Raw genomic sequence first — 22,661 nt, 5'->3', positions numbered from 1 at the left:
GCATGGACATTGGCAAGCTCTGCCAAACAGTCTCCTTCTGTACCAATTTAACATTTTTATGAATCACAAATTTTGGATTATGTTCACATTTTTAAAACCAAAATGTCATTTGATATACCGCTATAACAGCGAAATTTTATTTTATTTGCTGCTTTTGAACACGAAATTGACTCTGTTTTTGTACCGAAATTTTGCTTTTTTATTTACCAAAAATATGTGCCTCCACTCATTAGTTGTCTAACAATAATATTTCAGTTTGATATCTTTATTCTGGTCACAAAATATGTTACATCATGAAAGACACATTCCTATGTAAACAATATATATGGTACATTTTTACATTATTTTGAATTGGGTCATCTGATTTTTTAGTACATTATTTGCAAAATTTTTGTTTACAATAGTGTATCTTGTACAATATAAATTAATGTATGATATGCATGTTTGTGTGTGTGTGTGTGTGTGTGTGTGTGTCTGTGTAAACTTAAGTAGACATTATTTATACTTTTTTTAAACTGACTTACAAGTCGTGTAAGACCGTCCAATTAACTGTAATAAAAAAATAAAATAACTTGCTCATAGACACTCTCCCTATGTTACAAAACTTGTCTCTTGATAAATACATAAAAAAACTCAATCACACTCTTTTCCTCATTTATACATTTATACACACAGTTCTTTTGGTGGCGGCCTAGTAGGTATTTTCCCCAGTGTAAATGTCTGCATCAGGAACTGTTCTTTCTCTTCTTCTGTTAGTTCTGATAAAGGTGTGTAGATTGTGTTATCATCAATCTGTGGTGCACTACCACCAAATGGATTCGCGTTTTGACTAGTTGAGAAGGCTGGTGCAGGCTGTTGCGAAAAGACTGAGCCAGAGGTTCCGAACTGGCCAACCGTACCGTCAGTTCTTCCTACAGCCATTGGCGATGTATACTGGTTACTGACGTTCAGTTGCCCGAACACGTTCTGCTGATATTGTGGATCCACATTGGGCGTGCTTCCGAATGCCGCAGGTGCCTGGCCAAAATTCTGAACACCAAACGTGCCTTGCTGCGGAGGCTGACTTCCGAACGAAGATGTGCCGAATGCTGATGTCGCCTGTGCAGGCTGACCCCCAAACACTTGTGTTGTCGACGTTGCCACCGGAGGTCCACCGCTCGCACCACCAAAAACGTTCTGCATTTGACCCGCACCTCCGAAAACGCTCTGTTGTTGTGTGTTAGCGCCGCCAAATATACTTCCACCTGTAGTCTGTGAACTCCCGAACAAGCTTGCACTTTGCCCAGATCCTCCGAATACACTTGTCGGTTGAGCTACTCCGAAGGTGCTCGGTGCCACCTGTCCACCGCCGAACACGTTAGATGTTTGAGCAGGTGCATTTTGTTCCAAGTGTGACAATGAGAACTTGAAATTTGAAGGTGCATTCTGAGATTGCACCGGAGCACCAAAGGAACCAAAACCACTGTTGCCACCAAATGCTGAAGATCCGGTTGGCATTCCACCCCCACCGAAAACAGATGTTGTACCCTGACTTGACACGAAGCCAGTCGGTTGCCCTGTAAAGGAGAAACTTGATGGTTGGATGTAATTTACCTTCTGCCCCCTGTTCATCTTTTCCTGTAAATAAAGAAGACACAAAACATCAATTCTTTTACAGTCTGCACTATGTACGAAGGAGGCTTTTTGTTTCAAAATTTACATGCATAGTACCTCTAAACTAGGGTGACCATACATCCGTTTTGACCAGGGCAGTCCCGTTTCAGAGGTGTGCCCCGGTTGATACACTATTTGTCTCATTTTATAAAAGTCTAGGACTTAGCTTGAGAGACATTTCATGCTAAAAAAAAATGATGGAATGTTTAAACTAGCATCACAGCAACAATGTGGCAGAACAGCTGGACTGTGTTTCAAGCACTTTATAACAATCAAAATGCCCCATTGTCATTGAGAATGTTCGTGCAGACAGTAGTTTACTGTTTAAGTTGACTTGCATCTCATGTTGTATTTTTGGTGTGTTCTGTTATTTGTAGAGCAGTGAATACGCATACCATGTAATTTGAATTCAGACCTGCATCTTGACAAATTCACAAGACAAATCTCGCATTGTGTGTCAGAAATGTGGAGTAAGTTTTATCTTTCACGGGAGTTTTATGAACGGTTGGTGAAAGTTGTTCTCAGGAGATTGGTTCTTCTGATAAATACTTCTGGCATTCCTCAACTTCAGCGTATGACTAACATCAAAATTTGATTACAATGGACCAAAAACACTATGTATGCAATGGTGGCAACTGGGGTGGGGGAAAGAATTTACTTTCTCTTCACCTTGAGAGACCATAGTGAGGGGCAAAAGTTGGGAGGGCAACTACACCCTTACCTCCCCCTAATCACTACCACTGTATGTACATATGTCATACTGAGATTATAAAAATTAATACCTTAGGCCTAACCAATATTTCAGGAAGAGGTAAACTGACCTCCTTGCGATGTCCCTTTTTGGGTAAAAACATTGTGTTCACCCTACCCTGATTTCTACCAGAAGACATGAGTGACATTCACAGAAACATAAACAAAAAAAGATTCCAATATTATTCTACATGGCCACATCAGAATTATATTTTTTCTTGTATGTGCGCAATGCTTGCACTGTACAATGATTCCTCTTGTAGTTGACGGTTATTACAAGCATAAAATTTTCAGCTGTGGAGTTTCAGGAGAACACACACTCCCTTCATCAGACATTTATTTTTAGTTCGACTAAAAATCAGTTATACAATGGATGTTGTCAATGTTACATTGTTGTAATATAGCAACTTAACTGTGAAAACAAGCAGTCAGTTTCATTTTTATTTCGGATAAAAATTTTCATTACATTATTTTTTATTTAAAAATTATGAGTCCCAAATATCATCAGGCAATTCAAAGTCATCATTGATTTCACAGATAATAAAACAGACTGCTTGTTTCACAGTTAAGTTGCTATATTACAACAATGTAACATTGACAACATCCATGGTATAACTTATTTGCTGTGGGACCACGTTCAGTCAGGCATGGCTTATTAAGTGGCCTGTCTTGATTGTGAGACATTGTTTTAAGTGTAAATACAATGTAGTATATTTACACTGTACAGGCCATTCGGTTTAGCTTGAGCTCTGCCCTTCAGCTGTGCAGAAGCCTGCCGTCAGCTCGACGATGCAAGAGTTCAACTGAGAGCAGAGCTGTTAACTGCCTTAACAATTACCTATATCCATAATTTGACTACAGAGCTTATGGTAGGTATGTTCGGTGTTTGCATTTACATTAAGAAAAAAAAAAAGCGACAGTTTGAGAAGGTTATAGTTCAAGGAAAAGAATGACAGGTAAAAAAAAAGGTAAAGTGTTCCCCTGTGCATAGCACCATGCCATGAAGGCGTATAGGGGGTGTGGGGGTAACGCCCCACACTTTCTTGATCCGGTCGTGAGTGGGGGTGATGTGATCAGCATCACACCCCTGACTGCCTTTACCCTCCAGGGTTTTCCCCAGGTACCCATGTTATTCGATGCTGGGTGGGTGCCAGGGCCGCTTCCATCATTAGAAAAGTTCCCAGATTTGAACCGGCCAGGGATCGAACCCGGGACCTTTAGCATGGTAGTCAGACGCGTTACCGACTGAGCCACCGCGGACAGAGGATTCTTTTTTGTCAGCGAAACCCCCATTGATTAAGCCCCTAGGCATCCTCCCTCTCCTCCTCTTCCTCTCAGGGGGGGGGGGGGGGGCAAATCATGTTACCACAAGAGAGGTGATTGTTGACCTGTGTTGCTTAGGGTGTTTTATTCAACGGAAGCTGAGGTGAAAACTGGAATGAATATTGGAGAAAGCAAAGTGATTCATAGTCAGAGTAGAGTAATTATCTTAACGTGCATAAGTTTATGAAGAAAGAAGCTGACAGTGGTCTTGCGTTGAACGTGAAACAACTGCAAAAGCGTGTTTCTGCAGCTACTGATATGTCAGTAAGTACTTTGAAAAGAAAATGATTGCTACAAAGTAACTGAAAAGGGATTAGTAATGCCTAACGAACCACCCAGAAGAAAGAAATTTAAAAGTGATGTGGACGAATTTGACAAGTGCGTTATTCGTAGAACATTTGATGAATTTGACGATCATGAAGGACAGCATTCTACTTTAGATTCGTAAGTAATTCTTTTAATGAGACAACAGCATATAGCTGTGTCAGTTTCATGCCTAGTAGAATTGTAACTTCCGCGTATTGCAACACTGCTCGTATGAGTCACGTGACATCTTCTGCAGATGACAAACATTTCCTGCTTTGTGAATGCCAGAGCTCGGGCACTGTACAAAGTCATAACACTACTCATATTTTCTCCAAGAGTTATTATAAAAAATAACCTATGGTGCAACAGCTTGTGAGGGTCACAACTACCTACCAACTGCCCGCACATGCCTCAGCAGAGGTGGACGATCAACCAACCAGTTATGGGGCAGCGTGTGTTAGCATGACAAAGCCTCACTCATTGTTGTACATTTTAATGACTGGGCTATGCTACTCATTCGCAGGTCCCCAAATTTCCTCATGATGGTGGGTGACCACTGGCCCGATACACTGGCGATAATTCTCAGGTGCAAAGTTGTTACACTTTACCCCAGGAGACTCGAACCAGCAACAGCCTCAAGGCTTACACCTTAAACCACAAGCATGGTACTCGCCCTTGCTCTTCATGCATATTTCACCGCATTTTCATTTTCTACAATTTAATTTTTGATCAAGTCACTTATGACACTCTACAAGTCAGTCATAGAGCACCACAGGCCAATATTTGAAATACTGTTAAAATTGCACTTAATTAAAATTAAAAGTGAGCATGGTGTTTACCTGTGACCGATCGCGGATTTAGCACTGAAGTAAAGTTTATTGCAATTGTCTACATTACTCCTACAGTATTCATTTTGTGAACTTGAATGTCACTTTAAACTGTAGGTCATCAGTTTAGACTATCTGAGCATAAAATGAACTTAAAACTTTGAAAAGCTTTTCACCAAAAACTGCAGACACATTCTTCCCAAATGGTTTTTGTCATTTGATCTGCATAGTATGATCATATTTCATGTTATATTTAACCTGTCCTGTCTAAATGACACTGACTCAAAGTGCAGGAAGAAGAGAGAAGTAGACAAATCTTGTCCAAGGTGCATACTTACAATTATTGTCACTACTTCAGCATTTGGCTTCTTGATGAAACTTCTTTTCGCTTTGGCTGCTGCCTGTAGTTCTTCAACCTTCTTTTGCTGTTAAGTGAAGAAAGTTAAATTATTAAATTCTACAAGAAAGTTATAAGCAGGGCTCGAAATTTGATGATGTAAAAATTGTAAAGAATGATGCTTAACCTCTAGTGGCCCTGGGACAACCGCTATCTCAGCACCCGTAAGTTCCTTGTGGGTGGCTGGGATAACAGTTGCCCCAGTAACATATGACATCATTTATTACATTATTTTTCCAAAACTAATCAGGATTTTACAATTCTGTTTCACTTTGTTTATTAGTATACATATTAAGGTGTGACATACTTGAATATCAAAACAATGCACTTCGTGCTAGTATTCTTTATAAGCAGTTTTATAAAAAGTTGATTTTTTCAGTGATTCAGCATTCTTCCTGAAAATCAGTTGTCTCATTACCCTGAGCCAATACCACTTTGAACCGACACTCTTACCGATTCTCACCGACACTCTTACCGATTCTCACCGACACACTTACCGATTCCCACCGATACAGAAAATTGAAATTAAAATTTGTTCAAAATATTGATCAATATTGGTGTGTAAATATTCTTCTCCAATTATATGCATGAAATTTCCAAGAAATTTGCTTTAGAATATTCCAAGAATTGCATCAGAATATTAAAATAGATATTATGTAATCACAAAATAGGTCCAAAATAAGAAGAAAGTTTGAATTTTGTTCCGTTTCCAGGATAATTAATTATACTCCACGAAAGTGTTATGTGGCATTTTTGCAGACCTCGTGAAAGATCAATATGCCGGAAAAGTATTGGCAGATTAAGTACAACCGATACTTTCCGATACCAATACCACCTTATTGGCATCAGTATCGGCTCAGCCATAACTTCTGAGTAAGAAAAATATGTAAGAAATTATCAAAGGGTCATAATTAGACATTTGATGACTGATGTCATGTCAGTCTGTCATTTGCGACCAATATTGGTCATGTGCAACATTTGATGAATTTTTGACTGGCGATTTTATGGGTAAGTGAAAAGTGCCATTTTTGGGACATATCTCCGTATATGGCAACACTAGCAGGCCGAAATATTGCCAACAGATGCATGCAACATGTGTCTAAGTATTGGCTATACATTTTCGCGAAAAATCGTAAATCAACATTTTGTGCCGAAATTGAATTCTTGAGAGAATCCTAGACTGCCCCTGGTTACATTGAATTCTCTTCGCTCACTTTCTGTGCCTGTTGTTTTAATTGATTCAGCATGGCGTATTCATTGGAGCAATGCGTGTGCATTGCTGAAGAGTATTTTACTACTCATTCTTACACTCATGTGCAAGAGGTTTTCCAATAAATATGCCCTGCTTCTGCTGTACCTCACAAAGCAACTGTTTTAAAACAAGTCAAACACTAACATATGATGACACAAATTGTTTAAGAGTTCGTATTTTTTGTTGACAATCAGTTCTCAGATGTTTTCAGCAAATTAACAATGTTCTTTAAAATATATTAATTGCTTTTATTTAGTTAAAGGCTAACATAAATTTATGAACCCAGTGATAGCCTACAGGATTAGTTTAGTGCAAATATCTTACGATTTTCATGATATACATTTAGATTGCACGACTTTTGAAACATACTGTAGTATGCACAATTGCTAATAGGTGGTTTCCTGGTGCCTGATTTTCAGAGCTGGCGCCTAGCTTTGAAGAACATTTTTCGAGCACTGGTTATTGGTAACAATTAAAACTGGTTGGATTTTAAATTTTGATAGAAGAAGGATTAGGTGGGTGTAAATTACAGTGTAATTATAAATGATTCATCGGGTTTTAAAGTGAAATATTTCCAAAACTATTAATATAATATGTGTGTGCTAATCGTGAAATGAAAGAACACATCTGAAAGTTTAATTTCTCATATTTGTAACCTTGGTGCATGCTGACAGATGGCAGCAAAAACCTAGTTTCCAAAATGGCGTCTATGCAGCAGAAAGCATTCTGTGTTTTGGAATATGAGAAGTGTCTTTCTGTTGTTACCATACAGCGTGGATTCAGTTCAGTGAAGACAGTTTGCAACTGTACCGACAGGTCACCAAAGCATTCTGCAATGGCACCGACAGTTTAAGGAAACTGGTTGCCTGTGTAAAGGTAAAAGCATAAGACGTCCAAGCATTTCTGATGAAACAGTGGAGTGAGTTTTGTGCGTAGCCCACAGGGAGCATGTGAAAGACACAGTGTATGTGCCACAACTACTAACATCTTTGGTTGAGTTGCAGGATCGCATTACAGCTGCATTTACGGCCATTAGTAGGGATATGCTAGAGCGTGTGTGGGGCGAACTAGACCATTGCATCGATGTGTGTTGTGTTACGAAAGGAAGCCACATTGAACATTTGTGAAAGTATGTCTGAAAGTTGGGCAGTTTCTGCTTATTTTCATGTATCGTTCTTTATTGTACGTGTTATATATTTTTTAATACAGCCCTTTCAAATCCGATGAATCATTTATAATTACCCTGTATTAGTTGGGTGTAAAAACAAGCTAGTCACCACAAGTTAACTAATACTTGTTTGCCTCTCCTTTTATCATATAATATTTTCCTTGTGATATAAAACGTTGAGTGTAATAATATATATTTTATCTTATTTTACCAAAATAAAATGCATAAGAAATTTATTCAATTTTAAGTACTGGAGATCCTAATACATTGCTCTCTTGTGATATTTTCTAACACTAATTGCCACCTTGGATGCAATGCATAGTATTATGATAATTATCATCTTTCATGAGGTCCATCAATGAGTGTTTTAGTGTAGAAGCATGCTGATCTGTACCAAATAGTAAGGGACAAGGAGACAAAATTTGTCCAAGGTGGATTATTAATTTTGGCATTTAACTTCTTAGTGAAACACATGTTTCTTTTGATTATATCTTGTTGATAAAATTTTCAAAACAATGTGATCCTGTGATGGCATCAGAGCCCCACAACCCAACAAGCAAGAAAAACTCTACATTAACCCAATATGTATTTTTGTGTGGTTTTTAGTGGTACGTGAAACACCCACTGCCTCCACACTCATTTTTTCTGATTTAAACCCAAACATTCTGACCAGATTGGTGGCTGAACACGTCAAGTGGCCAATTCAAGGCCTGTGCATGAGTGTTCTTAGTGACAATCCCTTCATGAATTTCATTTCATCATCATTCAACCTCAAAGTGGCAGAACAGCAATGCTAAATAACTAAAATTTATATCCAAGACTTCCCGCAACACTGAGATGAAGTTTCACATTTACACGGAAATATTTCCTGACTATGAATATAGCATATTTTTTATGGGAAAAAGTAAATAGTACTCACATATTCCATGATGGTCCCCTGGCTTTGGGCTTGGTAAGCTTCCCATCGCAGTTCCTCTGGCGAGTGGTCCTCGAATCCCGGAAAGCAATCCTGTTCTTTCAATGGTGCGAAACATGACAGTGGCCACTGATTTCCTTTCTCCCATTGGTTGACCTCCTGCACCACCATCTGGCTGCAATTAATCACATAAATCAATGAATTAAAAAAAAAAACCTTCAACACAATTGTTTCACAAAATTAATTAAAAAGGATGCAGTGGTCGCCTGGAAAAATCTCCTGTCTTTGGTGGTGTGGATCACTCCATAGAATATTAAAGATTTTACCCATTATATGTCAAAATTTCTGGGTCCCGGGTTCGATACCCGGTGGAGGCACATAGTGGTTTAGATCCCATTTTAAACTGTAGGTCCAGTCCCGATTAGCCTTACTGTACATAAAGTGGACTTAAAACATCAACTCATGTCAAAATTTCTCTGCTTTTATAGCGAGAATGTCCTTTTTGAAGTATTCCGCTTAACTTAACAAAAAATCCTAAGCTATTTTACTCAACACATTTAGGGAGGTAAATCTAAATCTAATGAATTACATTTGGATGTGATGAAACCAAACAGAAATACATATCTTAAAATCTTACATTTGTTATTATCTTTCCCAAAAGTTTCAAAAATAGGTTTTTGGTGGTCTGGACATGACGATTTCATATATTCATAACAAATTTTAGAAACTCGTACTTATACTTATATAGAGACATACTACGTATCCGAAAACACTCCCATCAATGGTCGCGTTGATCACTATTGTGCTCCACTGAAATATTCATCACCCTTTGCCATTTCCTGCCTCTGGCTGGGTTGGCATACAAGTGAAGCCTCTCCATTTTTTCCTGGTCTTTCACCACTCCTCTCTTTTCACGGTGTTCCAATCTTGTCCTCTTCTCCTAACACTCTCTGCTATCTACTCTTTCCACAGAGATCTTAGTCTCCCCCTTGGCCTTATTCCCACTCCTTGTGCATTGTAAGCTCTTACTGGTAGTCTTTCTGCGTCCATCCTCTTCATGTGTCCGAACCATCTCATCTGTGCCTGATCTATCCTGTCCTGAAGCTTCACTACACCCACTGTCTGTCGGATCTCCTCATTCCTTATTCTATCCCTTCTAGTCTTCCCCCATATACTCCTTAAAAATTTCATCTCCACTGCCTGCATCTTTCTCTTGTGTGTCTCTGTCATTGTCCAAGTCTCTGCTCCATACATAATTATCGGCACATAGTATATGTTATATATTACCTTCTTGCATTTCATAGGTTCCATATCAATCTTCGAACGCTTCGATATAGTCCACTACCCATTTGTCCTCTTCTGTTTACCTCCTCATCTGTTCTTCCACTTCTCTCAATTATGCTTCCTAGATATTTGAAGCTCTCCACTACCCTCAATTCTTCCATGTCCATCTTTATTCTTGGTTCATTTCTGGCTCTGTTTCTTGTTGCTCCACTGAAATATGAGCTCTAATAAACAGTCAACAATGGCTATATTTCAAATAATGGCTGAACGAACATAGTTCCCGGACTGCTCCAGGAAGGTACAGTGGGAACCAAGGTGAAGTGTGTTGCCAAACTGCAGAAGCACGTGAAAATATACGCGTGCATCACTATTGTGCAGTCAACTGGCTGCATTACTATAAGAACAAGGGTGGCAAGGTGCATGAAGATAGAATTTTGCAAGAACACTTACGGACGTATTGCTCTTGCAAGTACTCTAGGAGCACATTACTTAGTATAAGAGCACAAAGTACATGACACAAAGAACAATTGAAGAATAATGTCAAGCCAAAAAAAATGGCAAAATTGTGTTCTGGCTACTGAAAACATTGAGTTAACCCTAGGACTCCAACACTATTTTGCAAGATACAGGTAGTATCTATTTTCCAAGAGGAATTGGGAGTCTCAATGGGCCCATGCATTTTTCTTTCTATGGGGTCAATACACGTGAAATCGCCCCAGTTGAAAGACAAACAGTTGCTTTGTACTCATGAAATTACTTCAATTTTTTTCCCACATAGATACATGGTCCAATATGAAAAATATATAATATTAGGCTTGTGCAACAAAATTGTTGAAAGTTACAATTGTTTGAAAATTTTCAGAAATTGGGTGAATGGACAAATGAATGATATGATACAAAATGTGAGATTTCTCTGAAACTATGTGGAGTATTTTGATGATTTAAGTATTGTTGGAGAGGAGGACAGTTCTGACAGAAAATAAGTGTTACCATTCCTACCTCCTCAGAAAATAGAAGTCTTAAAAGAGAGTAATATGTTGTGATGAAAAAGACACCCCACTTCGGGTAATTGCTTGATAGGGAATCCCAGGATTTACCATGAGCAATGAAAATTGTTAGACAGTATAATTCACCCAATTTTTGAAAATCTTCAAACAATTGTAACCTTCAACAATTTTGTTGCACAAACCCAATATTATATATTTTTCATATTGGACCATGTATCTATCAATAAAAAAAAAATCGAAACAAATACAGGGTGACAATTAATGAACTATATGAAATAAAACCATCACAATTTCTGAACGGTTCGCGTGATGACATCCTAACTGCGTGGCTGGCCACAGGCATGATGGGAATTCGTATGCGTATGCGCACGCAACGTGTTGATGTCGGCCATTTGCAAGTGAAAATGTCCTGGAGGAGTATTTTGGGGACCGCATTCTGGCTCTGGGGTACCCAGAGGCCACTGGAAGGGGGCTATGTTAAGGACAAGGTGTACAGAAATAACCCCAAAACCATTGCCGAGCTGAAAACCGCCATTCATGAGGTCATTGACAGCATCGACACTTCAGCGGGTCATGCAGAATTTTGCTGTTCGTCTACGCCACGTCATCGCCAGAGATGGCAGACATATCGAACATGTCATAACCTAAATCCGAATGTCTGTAGTGCCGTTTACATGTGCAATACAGTTTGTGTACTACGTGGTTTGTCACTAATTTCACTTTTACTTCATATAGTTCATTAATTGTCACCCTGTACATGACTATGAAGCAACCTGCTCTGGGTGATTTCACGTGTATTGGCCCTATAATGTTCTTAACAATTCTACAATAGTTACCATGTGCCAACATCTTAATATACTACACACCTTGGTACACTGTAAGGATTGTTATGCTATAGTTGTTAAGTTCACTCTGCTACTTCAGGGGTAAATTATGAAACAGAAGAACTTACATATTGGACATTGTAGTGTTAAGAGTGATTAAAATGTATTTATACTACTGCATGTAAAGGATGGGGTTAAAAAGGGATTGTTCCTAATGTGGAGCCACATTAACTTTTTACATGCATGACATTTTTCATATGTTGAAGTTTCTTTTACCAACAGAAAAAAAAGATAAATTCCATAACCCATGAGTTCCCAAATTGTTTTGTTTCACGGCACTTTTAACGTTTTAAAATTTTTCAACGGCACCCAAGTCAGAATGTAGGCCTATCTAACACTTGCAACGGTCAGTTAGTGTGGTTAGGTTACCTGCCTTAAGTTAAAAAATACACGCATTACAAATTCAGAAACATTTTATGTGTAAAAAGTACTAAATACACACATATTTGGAACAGTCGTATCATTGATTGAATTGAAAATATTGGAATATTTTGCGACATCCCCGGTGCCATGTTGCACACTTTGGGAACCGCTGCCATAACCCAAAACAAAAATTCCCACATATTTTACTGTCTCAAATTTCCTGACATTTTCGGTTTTCCATGTTTGTCACCACCCTGAGCGATACTGAAAAATCCACAAATTGATATTAAATTAATAAAAGATAATCCTGAAGAACATCCACTGTAATGTGCTTCAGCAACATTATTATTTTATTACCTAGTTTTCAGCATCCAGCGCTAAAATTGAATTTCTAATTAGTAATGTAATTTTCAAATCTGGTAACGGTTCCAATTGTTTTATGATTTTTTTAAATTCTCCTAGACTAATTATCGTAGAATTTTGGCAATTATTTGAACAAAATTTGAACCTTCCTTAAAGTAATGAACACTGTTTGGATATCGAAAAAAGTTATATATGTTGAAAAAAAACTTAACCTTACGCAAGCATGCACGCTGCCCACGGACAATGTATTTTCCTTTAATAACAGTATGGTATAGTGAAAACACATTTCTTCAAATTTGCAGAAGTAACTACTTATGGAAATGAGTTTCTTTGTAGACTTCTGGAAGCTCGTGGAAGTGTTTTCTCCCTTCGTTCAACTTATTCGGCCAGTAAATCGTGTATTTTTCGACATTAATGTATCTCCGATGCACGATAGCTCTTGACACCATTACCGTTGACTACGTGAATCAAATGTTTCATGCGTTCGATTATGTAACCCTCTCTTAGTGTTGCAACCACACGGTAGTTTTACAAGATGACTTCTGAGCGTTTTTTTTTTCCAATTTAATTTTCTATGTTTGCCTAACCTAACCTTCCGTGAATGGTTTGTGGATCAATTTTCGCTCAAAAACCTTCTGTGAATAGTTTGTGCAGCATTTTTCGGTTAATAAGTTTGGAAACACTGCATATCAGCTGACGATAGACAACGTGAGTCAAGATTTACCCGCCATATTGTGTGTAACGAAAGCGAATTAGCAACGAACAATAAATACTTGTAATGTGAAAAATTATGCTTTTTTCAGTGAAAAAAGCAAAATCCCACATTCAAAAATGTTCCGCTATGCATAACAGGTAAGTACAAATGTAAATAATTAGGAAATAAACTAGTGAAATGTGTTTTCACTATCCCATACTGTTACCAAGCGACTGTAATTATCATAGACTAGTGGGAATTAATGTAGAAGTAAATCGGAACCTTAGTAGAATGCATTTAGGGACTCTATTTTAATGCTAAGAGAACTATATCTGGCCTGCCTAACCTAACTATGAAAGCATATATTAAACAAAATCTTAAGAAATAGCTAAATCTCCGCAGGATCTGTTACCAGAAGTAACTCAAAATCGAACCATGTTAAAATTGAATTTGTAGCATGATGAAATCACAATAAAACAAAAGGAACTTGGGCCCTTATATTATTCTGCGAGTGTAGGTGCATCTTTCATTACACTGGCATTCTTGTCACATGTTGCAACACTGATATTTTGTGCATTCTTCACACACGTGTTTGTGGTTGTTAAACTTTTACATTTTCAGTGTACTTCACATAAACTTCCAAATTAAATATAACTTACAGCACTTCAGTGATATCTCTGTCATTGGTCCTGATTCCACCTCTTCGGGGTAAATGTCTGTTATATCGGAGACACATTAAAATCGGATATTTTGTGTTTCGGATGGTTCGTACTTACGAATTGTGTATTGCGGAACATAGTTGAAGGTGCCATTATGCTTTTTACACGAAAATAACTCCGACTTTTCACATTACGAGTAATTCTTTTGGTTCCTTTCTTCCGTTGCGGAACATACAATATGGGGCGCACAGCTGTGGATCATCGCACGTCGTGCTTGTGTTTTGTCGATTTGGAGTGGGGTATGCAGTGTTTCCACCTTCTTAACCGAAAAATACCTACTTTCGTGTTCATTATGTCATCACAAACCATTGACGGATAGCCCAAAAATCATTGATGGATAGCCCCATGATCCATTGACCGATAGGCCCACGGACCGTTGACGGATAGCCCCAAAAAACATTCACGATAGCCCCATGGACCATTTCCAGCAAGGTTAGGTTAGGTAAGCATTGTTAAAAAAAAAAATCATTTTCTCGTAAAAAAAAGGCAAGTTTGGAAACACTCGCGAGACTGCGTGACTTTTGACACTCGCGCCATCTGCAGGTACATAATGGAAACAACGGCATAATGTTGTTACTTTGCACAAAATGCAAGTTTATTATATCAAAAGTTCTTATTTCTTGTTCTGCAGCATTCTACGGTGAGAAAATACCTCCACGAACTTTCAAAATGCTACAGAAACTCATTTCCGTAAGTAGTTTCTTCTGTAAAAATGAATAAATGATATAACAGACATTTACCACATGTTGCAACACTGATATTTTGTGCATTCTTCACACACGTGTTTGTGGTTGTTAAACTTTTATATTTTCAGTGTACTTCACATAAACTTCTGAATTAAATATAACTTACAGCACTTCAGTGATATCTCTGTCATTGGTCCTGATTCCACCTCCTCGGCTTTGATTGGTGTAGTAGTTTGCTCCAGCATATCCTTGGTTTCCTACCCTGCCTCCATACCCTGGATTTCCTGTAGAAGAAGAAATATACAGTGCACACTGGTCTCAGAAATAATTGTAGGTAAATATGCGATATCGCCCGGACGGATTTCTTCAAATTTACAGGAGAAAGTACTTACTAAAATGAGTTTCTTTAGCATTCTGGACGTTCTTGGAGGTACTTTCTTTCACGGAAAGTAAAAACTTCGTAGTTTAATGCTGCCGAACAAGAATTAATCACTTTTTACGTAAGAAATTGGCATTGCCTGCCACATTATGCCGTTGTTTCCATTGTGTGCGTGCAGATGGCGAGAGCGTTGAAAGTCACGCGACGTGCCTTCTTTTTACGAAAATTTCTATTTTTAACTATGTTCGCCGCGCTTTCTTTTTTCGATGAATTTAGGGGTGAAATGAGTGCTAATGGAACCTAACCTAACAGGCCTAACCTAACCTTGTGTGAATGGTTTGTGGGGCTAGCCATGGATGGATTTTGGGGCTAACTAAGGCCAATGGTGTGTGGGGTTACCCGTGGATGGTTTTTGGGGCTAACGTGCATGGTTTGTGGAGGTAAACATTAAAAAAAAAAGAAATCGAAATAGTACGTAATTTTCCGTCATGAAGGTTTCAAACACTGCTTGCGCACTGAAAATCGACACAAGCTGGCACGTCATGACGCGCGATGATCCATTACGAGTGCACGCCATATTGTCTATTACAGAAGCGGAACAAGTAAGACAAATAATCAATCGTAATATGAAAAGTTAACAGTATTTTATGGAAAAAGGCATAACTTCACCTTAAAGAATGTTCCGCAAGGTAAAATAGGTAAGTACCAGTGGTAAAATTAAGGAAATAAATGAGTGAAAGGTGTCCGGGCGTTATCGCATATTTACCTAATTGTATAAATAAGTTTGTAAATAATACATGGAACTCCAAAATTATATGAAATCTTTGATTAATCATTCGGTACTACTTTACTATACCTGAGACACCTGGGAATCATTTCTTTCGCACTTTTTTACATTGCTAACGTACTATTCTGCATTCCGGAACACTTATTTAGGTGAAATAATTGAATTTGTTAGGAAAGTAATGTATATTTCTTACATTTACGAGTACTAACTGTTCCTGTTTATTTCCACACACAACATGGCGATAGCTTACCATTGATTGTTCCTTGAGCCAGAAAAACCATTGACGTTAGCTCAAAAATTCACGATAGCCCCAAGAACCATCACGGGGACGAGGTATGCCTGCTAGGTCAGGTTAGGCCTGTTAGGTTTGGTTCCATTAGCACTCCTTTCGTTCAATTTAGCATATACGGACAATACGAGAGCGTATTGTGCTCTCATGCAGGAAGCAAATGGCGGCAGCAGCAATAGCACGTCGGAAATAGATTTTCGTACAAAACCACATGCATTCGCATTAAAATGAATCAAAATTACATTCCCGAACATCAACAACGCTACAGAAGATGATTTGCGTAAGTACTTTCTCCTGTAGATTTGAAGAAATCTGTCTCAGGTATAGTAAAGTGTTACCAATCATTCATATCAAAAGTATTGAAAAGTTAAAAACTAAGGGTATACAAATGTGTCATAATAATTTAGGCTCTGCCTAAGTCTTGCATTATGAATGAAAAAATACTGAGAAAATACAAAAAATATTTTAAAACCATAGTTTTGTTAAAAGTGCTTTCAAGTTGAAGGTAAACAATGAATAGTTTCCATTGCAGCTACTCTTCTGTCATGAAATTCAGTACCTAATATAATTTGAATAAACACTGGTTTTTTTTTGTTGTTGTTTTCTTTAAGAATACCTACATACATAACTATTTTTGCTTCAAAAATATTGTTTAGAGCCCTGAAAATATTAAAAAGACATGAAATTTGACCCTGTTCGATGTGGACCATAGCACATTCCAACCCATACAATTTCAACCATCACATCTACAGGCGTTCATTGAACGTTCACCAGTAGTTTGAAAATAAATGTATTATGGGAATTCCTCTGACAACTCCGGATGGAATCCAGTCTACCTTTAATTCTCATTTTAGTAAAAATATTCGATACACTTCTTACCGCTATAAGTATGTTCAAATCTGCAAGCATCACCAAATTTACATATTCCTTGCAAAAAGTATCTGCAGATAACCATGGTTCGTTATCACGTAACACTGATTTATATTTTTAATATTATCTACTGTATAACGTATGTACCACCATCACATGTAAAGTTCACTTTCAACGTATTACACTGTACTTCACACACGGTTGACAAACAAACTAAAACCCCAAGGTAGATAGAGATTAGGTAAAGCCATCCGAAGATTGCCGATCTTGCACGAACGCTTGACGTCACCGGAGAAGCAGTGAGCTCGGCTGAAGCAGACGGCCCCTAGCATTTATATGGGAGATTCAGAGAGCGAAAGTATATTATTAATTTCAGGAGGGGGGAAATAATAATTGTCATCCTCCAAGATGATATTGAGGCATCCTTTTAATGATTAGTAACATAATTGAAAACGCGCTACTTTTAAAAGGGGGCAAAGGACATGTGAAAAAATGTATATGGAAAATCCATATTCCTGAAACTTTCTGACCGATGCGCTACAAAGAAAGTTACATGTTCTCCTTTAGAATTTCGTCATTTTACAAATCGTAATATAATTTTAACAAAAACGTTGCATGCTAAAGAAGAATTAAAGAGTTTAGAAAAATAATTGATTAATAGACTTAGTTTATTTTACTTCGCTTATCTTTCACATATGGCTAATCGCAAAGATGAGGATGAAATTGAAGAAAGGAGAGTAGACCCATGCCCGGGCGGGGATTCGAACCTGGGGGACCTTGGCATCGTAAAGCGTTGTGCTAACCACGTCGCCACGGAGGTCAGCATTACAAGGACGTAAACAGAAAATTGCATCTATGTTTTAATATGCGAGAAACATTTGCGAGGAGATTATTGAAGTAACAAATAATTATTACAAGACGTTGTGATGAAAATTATTAATATATCTGAAATATCGAGAGTTGACCTTGCAGTCTCTAAATGTACTTTTAGGGTTACGCAAAACCTTTACTCAAAATTGCTAGTGTAAATTTATAAGCTATTAACATTTAAAACTTATTCTTGTTCGAAAAAAGAAACTGCCAAGTCAAATTTATATTTCGTAGAAATACATGTATTTTTCTTTCACGAGGCCAAGAGAGTATTTGGAGGGGACGGTGGCTTGGGAAGGCTATAGCCCCGGATCTCGATCTGCAAAGGGGCTTCCAGTGGGAAAACATTGCTATGAAATAGTCCAGAAGAAGGGGCGAAATGATTTTTTTTTTTAAATGGCTCAAGAATACAAAGATATGAGTGGTCATTTGTCAAGCTTAGTCTATAACTTACAACTGATATCGTACGTGTGTGTGTGTGAGGGGGAGGGGGTGGCTACGTGAGGTAACACAGTGGAATATGATTCACAATACTAAAATTAAGATAAATATGTGGGAACAATAGAAATCAAAATGTGTTGTAACTAGTGACGGCGCTATAGTAAAGATGGAGGGGTAAATCATATTTTCCCGGGGCAATCATTTTTATTATTCCGTTACATACGACACAAAAATGCATATTTTGGCTAAAAGAGCATTCATTCATTTATTTATTTTGTCGTTTTACTGGGGACAGATAAGAGAGAGAGAAATTGTCGAACGAGAATTGGGGGGGTGTTCCTGCCTCCTCCCTGTAGTGTGGTCACTATGCTGGAGAAAAATGCACCAATTAATACACTATTAAATAAAACAGATACTTTTAAAACTTTTAATCAAATTATTTGTGAACTATGATTTAAATTTAGAGAGAGCACATTTAATTTGGATGAGTTAACTTCTGAAGCCTGACATTTCCGAGCCTTCTTCCGGTGTAACTGCACTGCCCTTTGAGCCCTAGCTGCTACGTTCAGGTGGCGGAACGAGCAGAATACTAATTAAAACAAATATGTGACATATATATTTATATATATATATATATATATATATATATATATATATATATATATATATATATATATATAAACAACGTGTTGAAGCTATTGACGGCGCCAAAGAAAAGACAGAAGAGAAACGTGGAGAGTGCAGTGATATTTTACGGGAAGCAGCAGGCACGTATCCAGGGATTCCTTTCGGGGGGAGGCTGAAAACCATTTTTCAAAGGGGTATCACAATTGTATGTTTAAGGCCAGTGGTGGCAATTGGGTTCCAAAATATGGGGGGGGGGGTGGACAAGGAGACAAGCATTAAGAGGCCATAGTGTGATAGTGTGGAGGCAAAAGAATGGGGAGCAACTATCTCCTAAATCGTCGCCACTGTTTAAGGCTGTCATTTTAATCAGAAATCGGGACATTTTCTACCACTCAACTCCTCTGTTTCCATGCATTAGCATTGTGTGCCTGAACCATCTCAGTATGTGTGTTTGTCCATTTCTTCTCATCAGGCATCAAAACATCTATGTACCAAAAGTATTTTTACGAAGGTGTTACACATGCACGGAATGCACAATCCACTCGACAACGAGAGATTCAAACTGTGTGCTGGGAACTGGACGTAGACAGTTCACGAATATTCCTCTCTCATTTAAGCCTGAAAACCACTAATGTGTCTTGTCCTCCCATGTTTGCAGCTCTTATAAAAGCCGAAACCCACCAAATTGTTCATATTCAGGCCTAAGCACTCGCAAGTGTTCAAAATTGTCTGTTGAGTGTGTGTCGAACCCAGTAGCCTTAAACACAAGTATTTTTTATGCCATGAAATTCTCGGACTGCACACACAAAATTTGGTCCTGGCACAACTAAATCATCACTCAAAACTTTGATTTTCAGTTGATCTGTGCAGCTTATTCCTTTTTTAATAAATAGCTCCAATGCCCAGCCCGATACTGCCGAAATATTCACTTTAGAGAGAGAGACCTTCGATCTCTTCGTCTTTCGACCCGAACTACTCGTAGCACTACTCGAAGTTACGCTGTCGTCAATGTCTTTAGCTTTGGGACCGAACTGGAACTAGTAGTAGACTTCGTTACTTTACGGTATTTAGTCCATTTCGTTTTCGAATCACTAGAACTTATAAAGCAACCAATGGACACTGACTGATCACTAATCGACTGTATGAATTGTCATACTTACCTCTGAAGTCTCCACCTATTCTGTTGTAGAGATCTACCGGGAAATTGAAGCCGCGTATTAATATCCTCATTATATTCTAGAACGTTCCGCAGATATAACTGTTCGTAAATATTGCCAGTAGTTCGACTCCTTCTCTTTTTCAAGAACGTTCCCTCTCGCGCTTTCCAGAGATTAAAAAATTACAATGAATCCGAATCGCGGGCCTCCCCCATGGCGCAGTGGTAGCGTCAGTGCCTTGTAATCAAGGGGTCCCGGGTTCGATACCCGGTGGAGGCACAAGTGGTTCGGATCCCACTTTAAACTGTAGGTCCAGTCCCGATTAGCCTTACTGTGCATAAAGTGGACTTAAAACACCAACTCAAACCAAACCGAATCGCCCTACGTGTGGCGCTACCTTTGTTGTGCAGCTTGCAAATGCTGACAAGTCTCTACATAGAGTTCAAGTTTGCTACGACAACACCGAAAGCGTAAGAAAAGTTTACGTGCAATATTATCAACAGCAGGGTTATAGAACATTCTCCGTCTAGCCTTGATAGACGATAAAATTATCGTCACATTATTCAAGAAGACAACAACCTAATTTTATTTAGTGTAAACTGAAAAATTTCCTGGTGGGGGGGGGGGGCACGAGTTACGATCCCCACCTTGGTAACGCGCTATAAAGAATAACAGGGTTATAGAACATTCTCCGTCTTGCCTCGATAATTATTTATCTCCTTAAATTATCGTCACATTATTGAAGAAGACAAAAACCTAATTTTATCTCGTGTAAACTGAAAAATTTCCTGGGGTAGGGGGCTCGAGACACCTGATGCCCACCTTATATACGCACTATTAACAATAACAGGGTTATAGAACATTCTCCGTCTTGTCTCGATAATTATTCCTCTCCTTAAATTATCGTCACATTATTGAAGAAGACAAAAACCTAATTTTATCTCGTGTAAACTGAAAAACTTCCTTGGGGAGCGGGGGGTCTCGAGCCACCTGATCTTTACCTTGGATACGCGCTATACAATAACAGGCTTATAGAACATTCTCCGTCTTGCCTAGATAATTATCTCTCAAATTATCACCATACGTATTATTCAAGAAGCCAAAAACCTAATTTAATCTAGCGTAAACAGAAAATTTTCTAAAGGAGGGTTTGAGCCCCCCTGATTCCCACCTTGGATACAAGCTGTTACCAATAACAGGGTTATGGAATATTCTCCGTCTTGCCTCGATAATTATTTATCTCCTTAAATTAACGTCACATTATTTTATTTGACACCACAAGAAACAACAAATCTCATTTTATCTAGTGTAAACCGAAAACTTTTGGGGGGGCTCGAGCCCCTTAAGCCCCCCCCCCCTTGGATACGTGCCTGGGAAGCAGTCACGTTTATTACACCCTGACATTTATATACAATATTAAAAAAGTTCTGCTTTTAGATCTCGCACAATGCCTTTTTCACAAAAATGGGCAATACCTCATTTTTTTATATCAGTCAAGCTGTGATATTTTAGATTTATTCCGTTAGTTTTCTGATAATAGTTTTCACAGCTTTCCATAGCATTTAGGCATGATTTCAGTTGACAAGAACAAAATAATCTTATTTAAAAACATAGAGCAAAAAGAAATCCAACGCGCTTAAGTTAAAACTCCCTTACATTGGAAGCCTGGAGAGAACAAAACAGGGGTTCCTTCGTAACACGATTTCTTGAAAACCATTTTACACATTTGAATCAACTTTGTGATAAATTGATTAGAAAGGATGAATATTAACAGTAAAAGTTGTAACGTTTCCCCTGCTACTATATTTTAGAAGATATTCGTTGTCAAATATCTCAATATTTGCATAAGTACCCAGCCTTTTCCCTGCCGAGTGTTTCGATGATGACGTCATGCATCCACGGACAACTGCGCATACGATCTGCGCCGCCGAACGAGCACCCCCTGCTAAAACCCATGCGACACCGAAAAGACGTATAATTTTACTCTCTTAATTCCTTATAACCTTAATAGATGGCAGTTCGAGCAACAAAATCGGAAGCGTGGTTTCAAGTCTTGACACTACGTGTCGCATAGGCAGAGCAAGGGAAATGTTGGGTTCACGTAGGAGGAAATATTTTGTAATTATTATTGAACAGAGTCTTGCGATTACATTGCCTCACATATAGATACACAGTTTAATTTTTTGTCTTGACATGATTATAATGTAATATATTGACATATCTGAAAGTTTGAATAGTGAGACTACTTGTAATACAATTCACTTATTTTTTAAGCTCTCGCATAAACCTTTCTGTGAAATATGGTAAGTATATATACTAGCGAAAAGCTTTCGCTTTTGTACTCGCTTCGGCGGTACATATACTAAAATTGGAACGATACAGAGAAGATTAGCATGGCCCCTGCGCAAGGATGACACGCAAAATCGTGAAGCGTTCCACATTTTTTCTTCAATTCAACTTCCAGTTGCATTTTATTTGTGTGGGATGTTGGAAATGTAAGGTTGCTTTTTTTCCCTTCCGAACAAACCAAAGGCTCAAATCTTTATTTAGTCCCATTCTTACTTATACCTGGTTATATTCCATCGTATTCTGAGTTTACCATACATTTCTGTCCGATGAGAAGTTCCGAAAAATTGGGAGAGCAAATCC

The 22,661-nt window shown here is 38.2% G+C and overlaps 1 protein-coding gene and 1 non-coding gene across 2 annotated transcripts; one reads left to right on the top strand and one right to left on the bottom strand.

The window, feature by feature from the left end:
- Positions 1–264: 264 nt before the first annotated feature.
- Positions 265–17,133, bottom strand: LOC145982068 (nucleoporin NUP42-like). Its single transcript, XM_083115661.1, has 5 exons — positions 16,927–17,133; positions 14,759–14,876; positions 8,596–8,767; positions 5,198–5,284; positions 265–1,617 (listed from the first exon to the last, which is right to left on the bottom strand). The coding sequence occupies exons 1-5, from the start codon at positions 17,000–17,002 to the stop codon at positions 664–666; spliced, it is 1,407 nt and encodes a 468-aa protein (XP_082971787.1). The 5' UTR covers positions 17,003–17,133; the 3' UTR covers positions 265–663.
- A 5,217-nt stretch (positions 17,134–22,350) lies between these two features.
- LOC145982081 (U6 spliceosomal RNA) lies at positions 22,351–22,457 on the top strand. Its single transcript, XR_014441021.1, has one exon. It is a non-coding gene; the product is annotated as a U6 spliceosomal RNA (small nuclear RNA).
- Positions 22,458–22,661: the final 204 nt, after the last annotated feature.

This window comes from Lepisma saccharinum, chromosome 30 (genome assembly GCF_977018435.1).
Source record: "Lepisma saccharinum chromosome 30, izLepSacc3.1, whole genome shotgun sequence".
In the NCBI taxonomy this organism is placed as follows: domain Eukaryota; kingdom Metazoa; phylum Arthropoda; class Insecta; order Zygentoma; family Lepismatidae; genus Lepisma; species Lepisma saccharinum.
Note: the sequence above shows the minus strand (reverse complement) of the source record. Positions and strands in the feature narration are given on the sequence as shown.

Coding starts and splice junctions, on each gene's coding strand:
- LOC145982068 (XM_083115661.1), bottom strand. CDS start 17,002: ATGGTTATCTGCAGATACTTTTTGCAAGGAATATGTAAATTTGGTGAT. Junction 14,877..16,926: donor ATTTGAACATACTTATAGCG/GTAAGAAGTGTA, acceptor CTTCTTCTACAG/GAAATCCAGGGTATGGAGGC. Junction 8,768..14,758: donor AGAGATATCACTGAAGTGCT/GTAAGTTATATT, acceptor GATTAATTGCAG/CCAGATGGTGGTGCAGGAGG.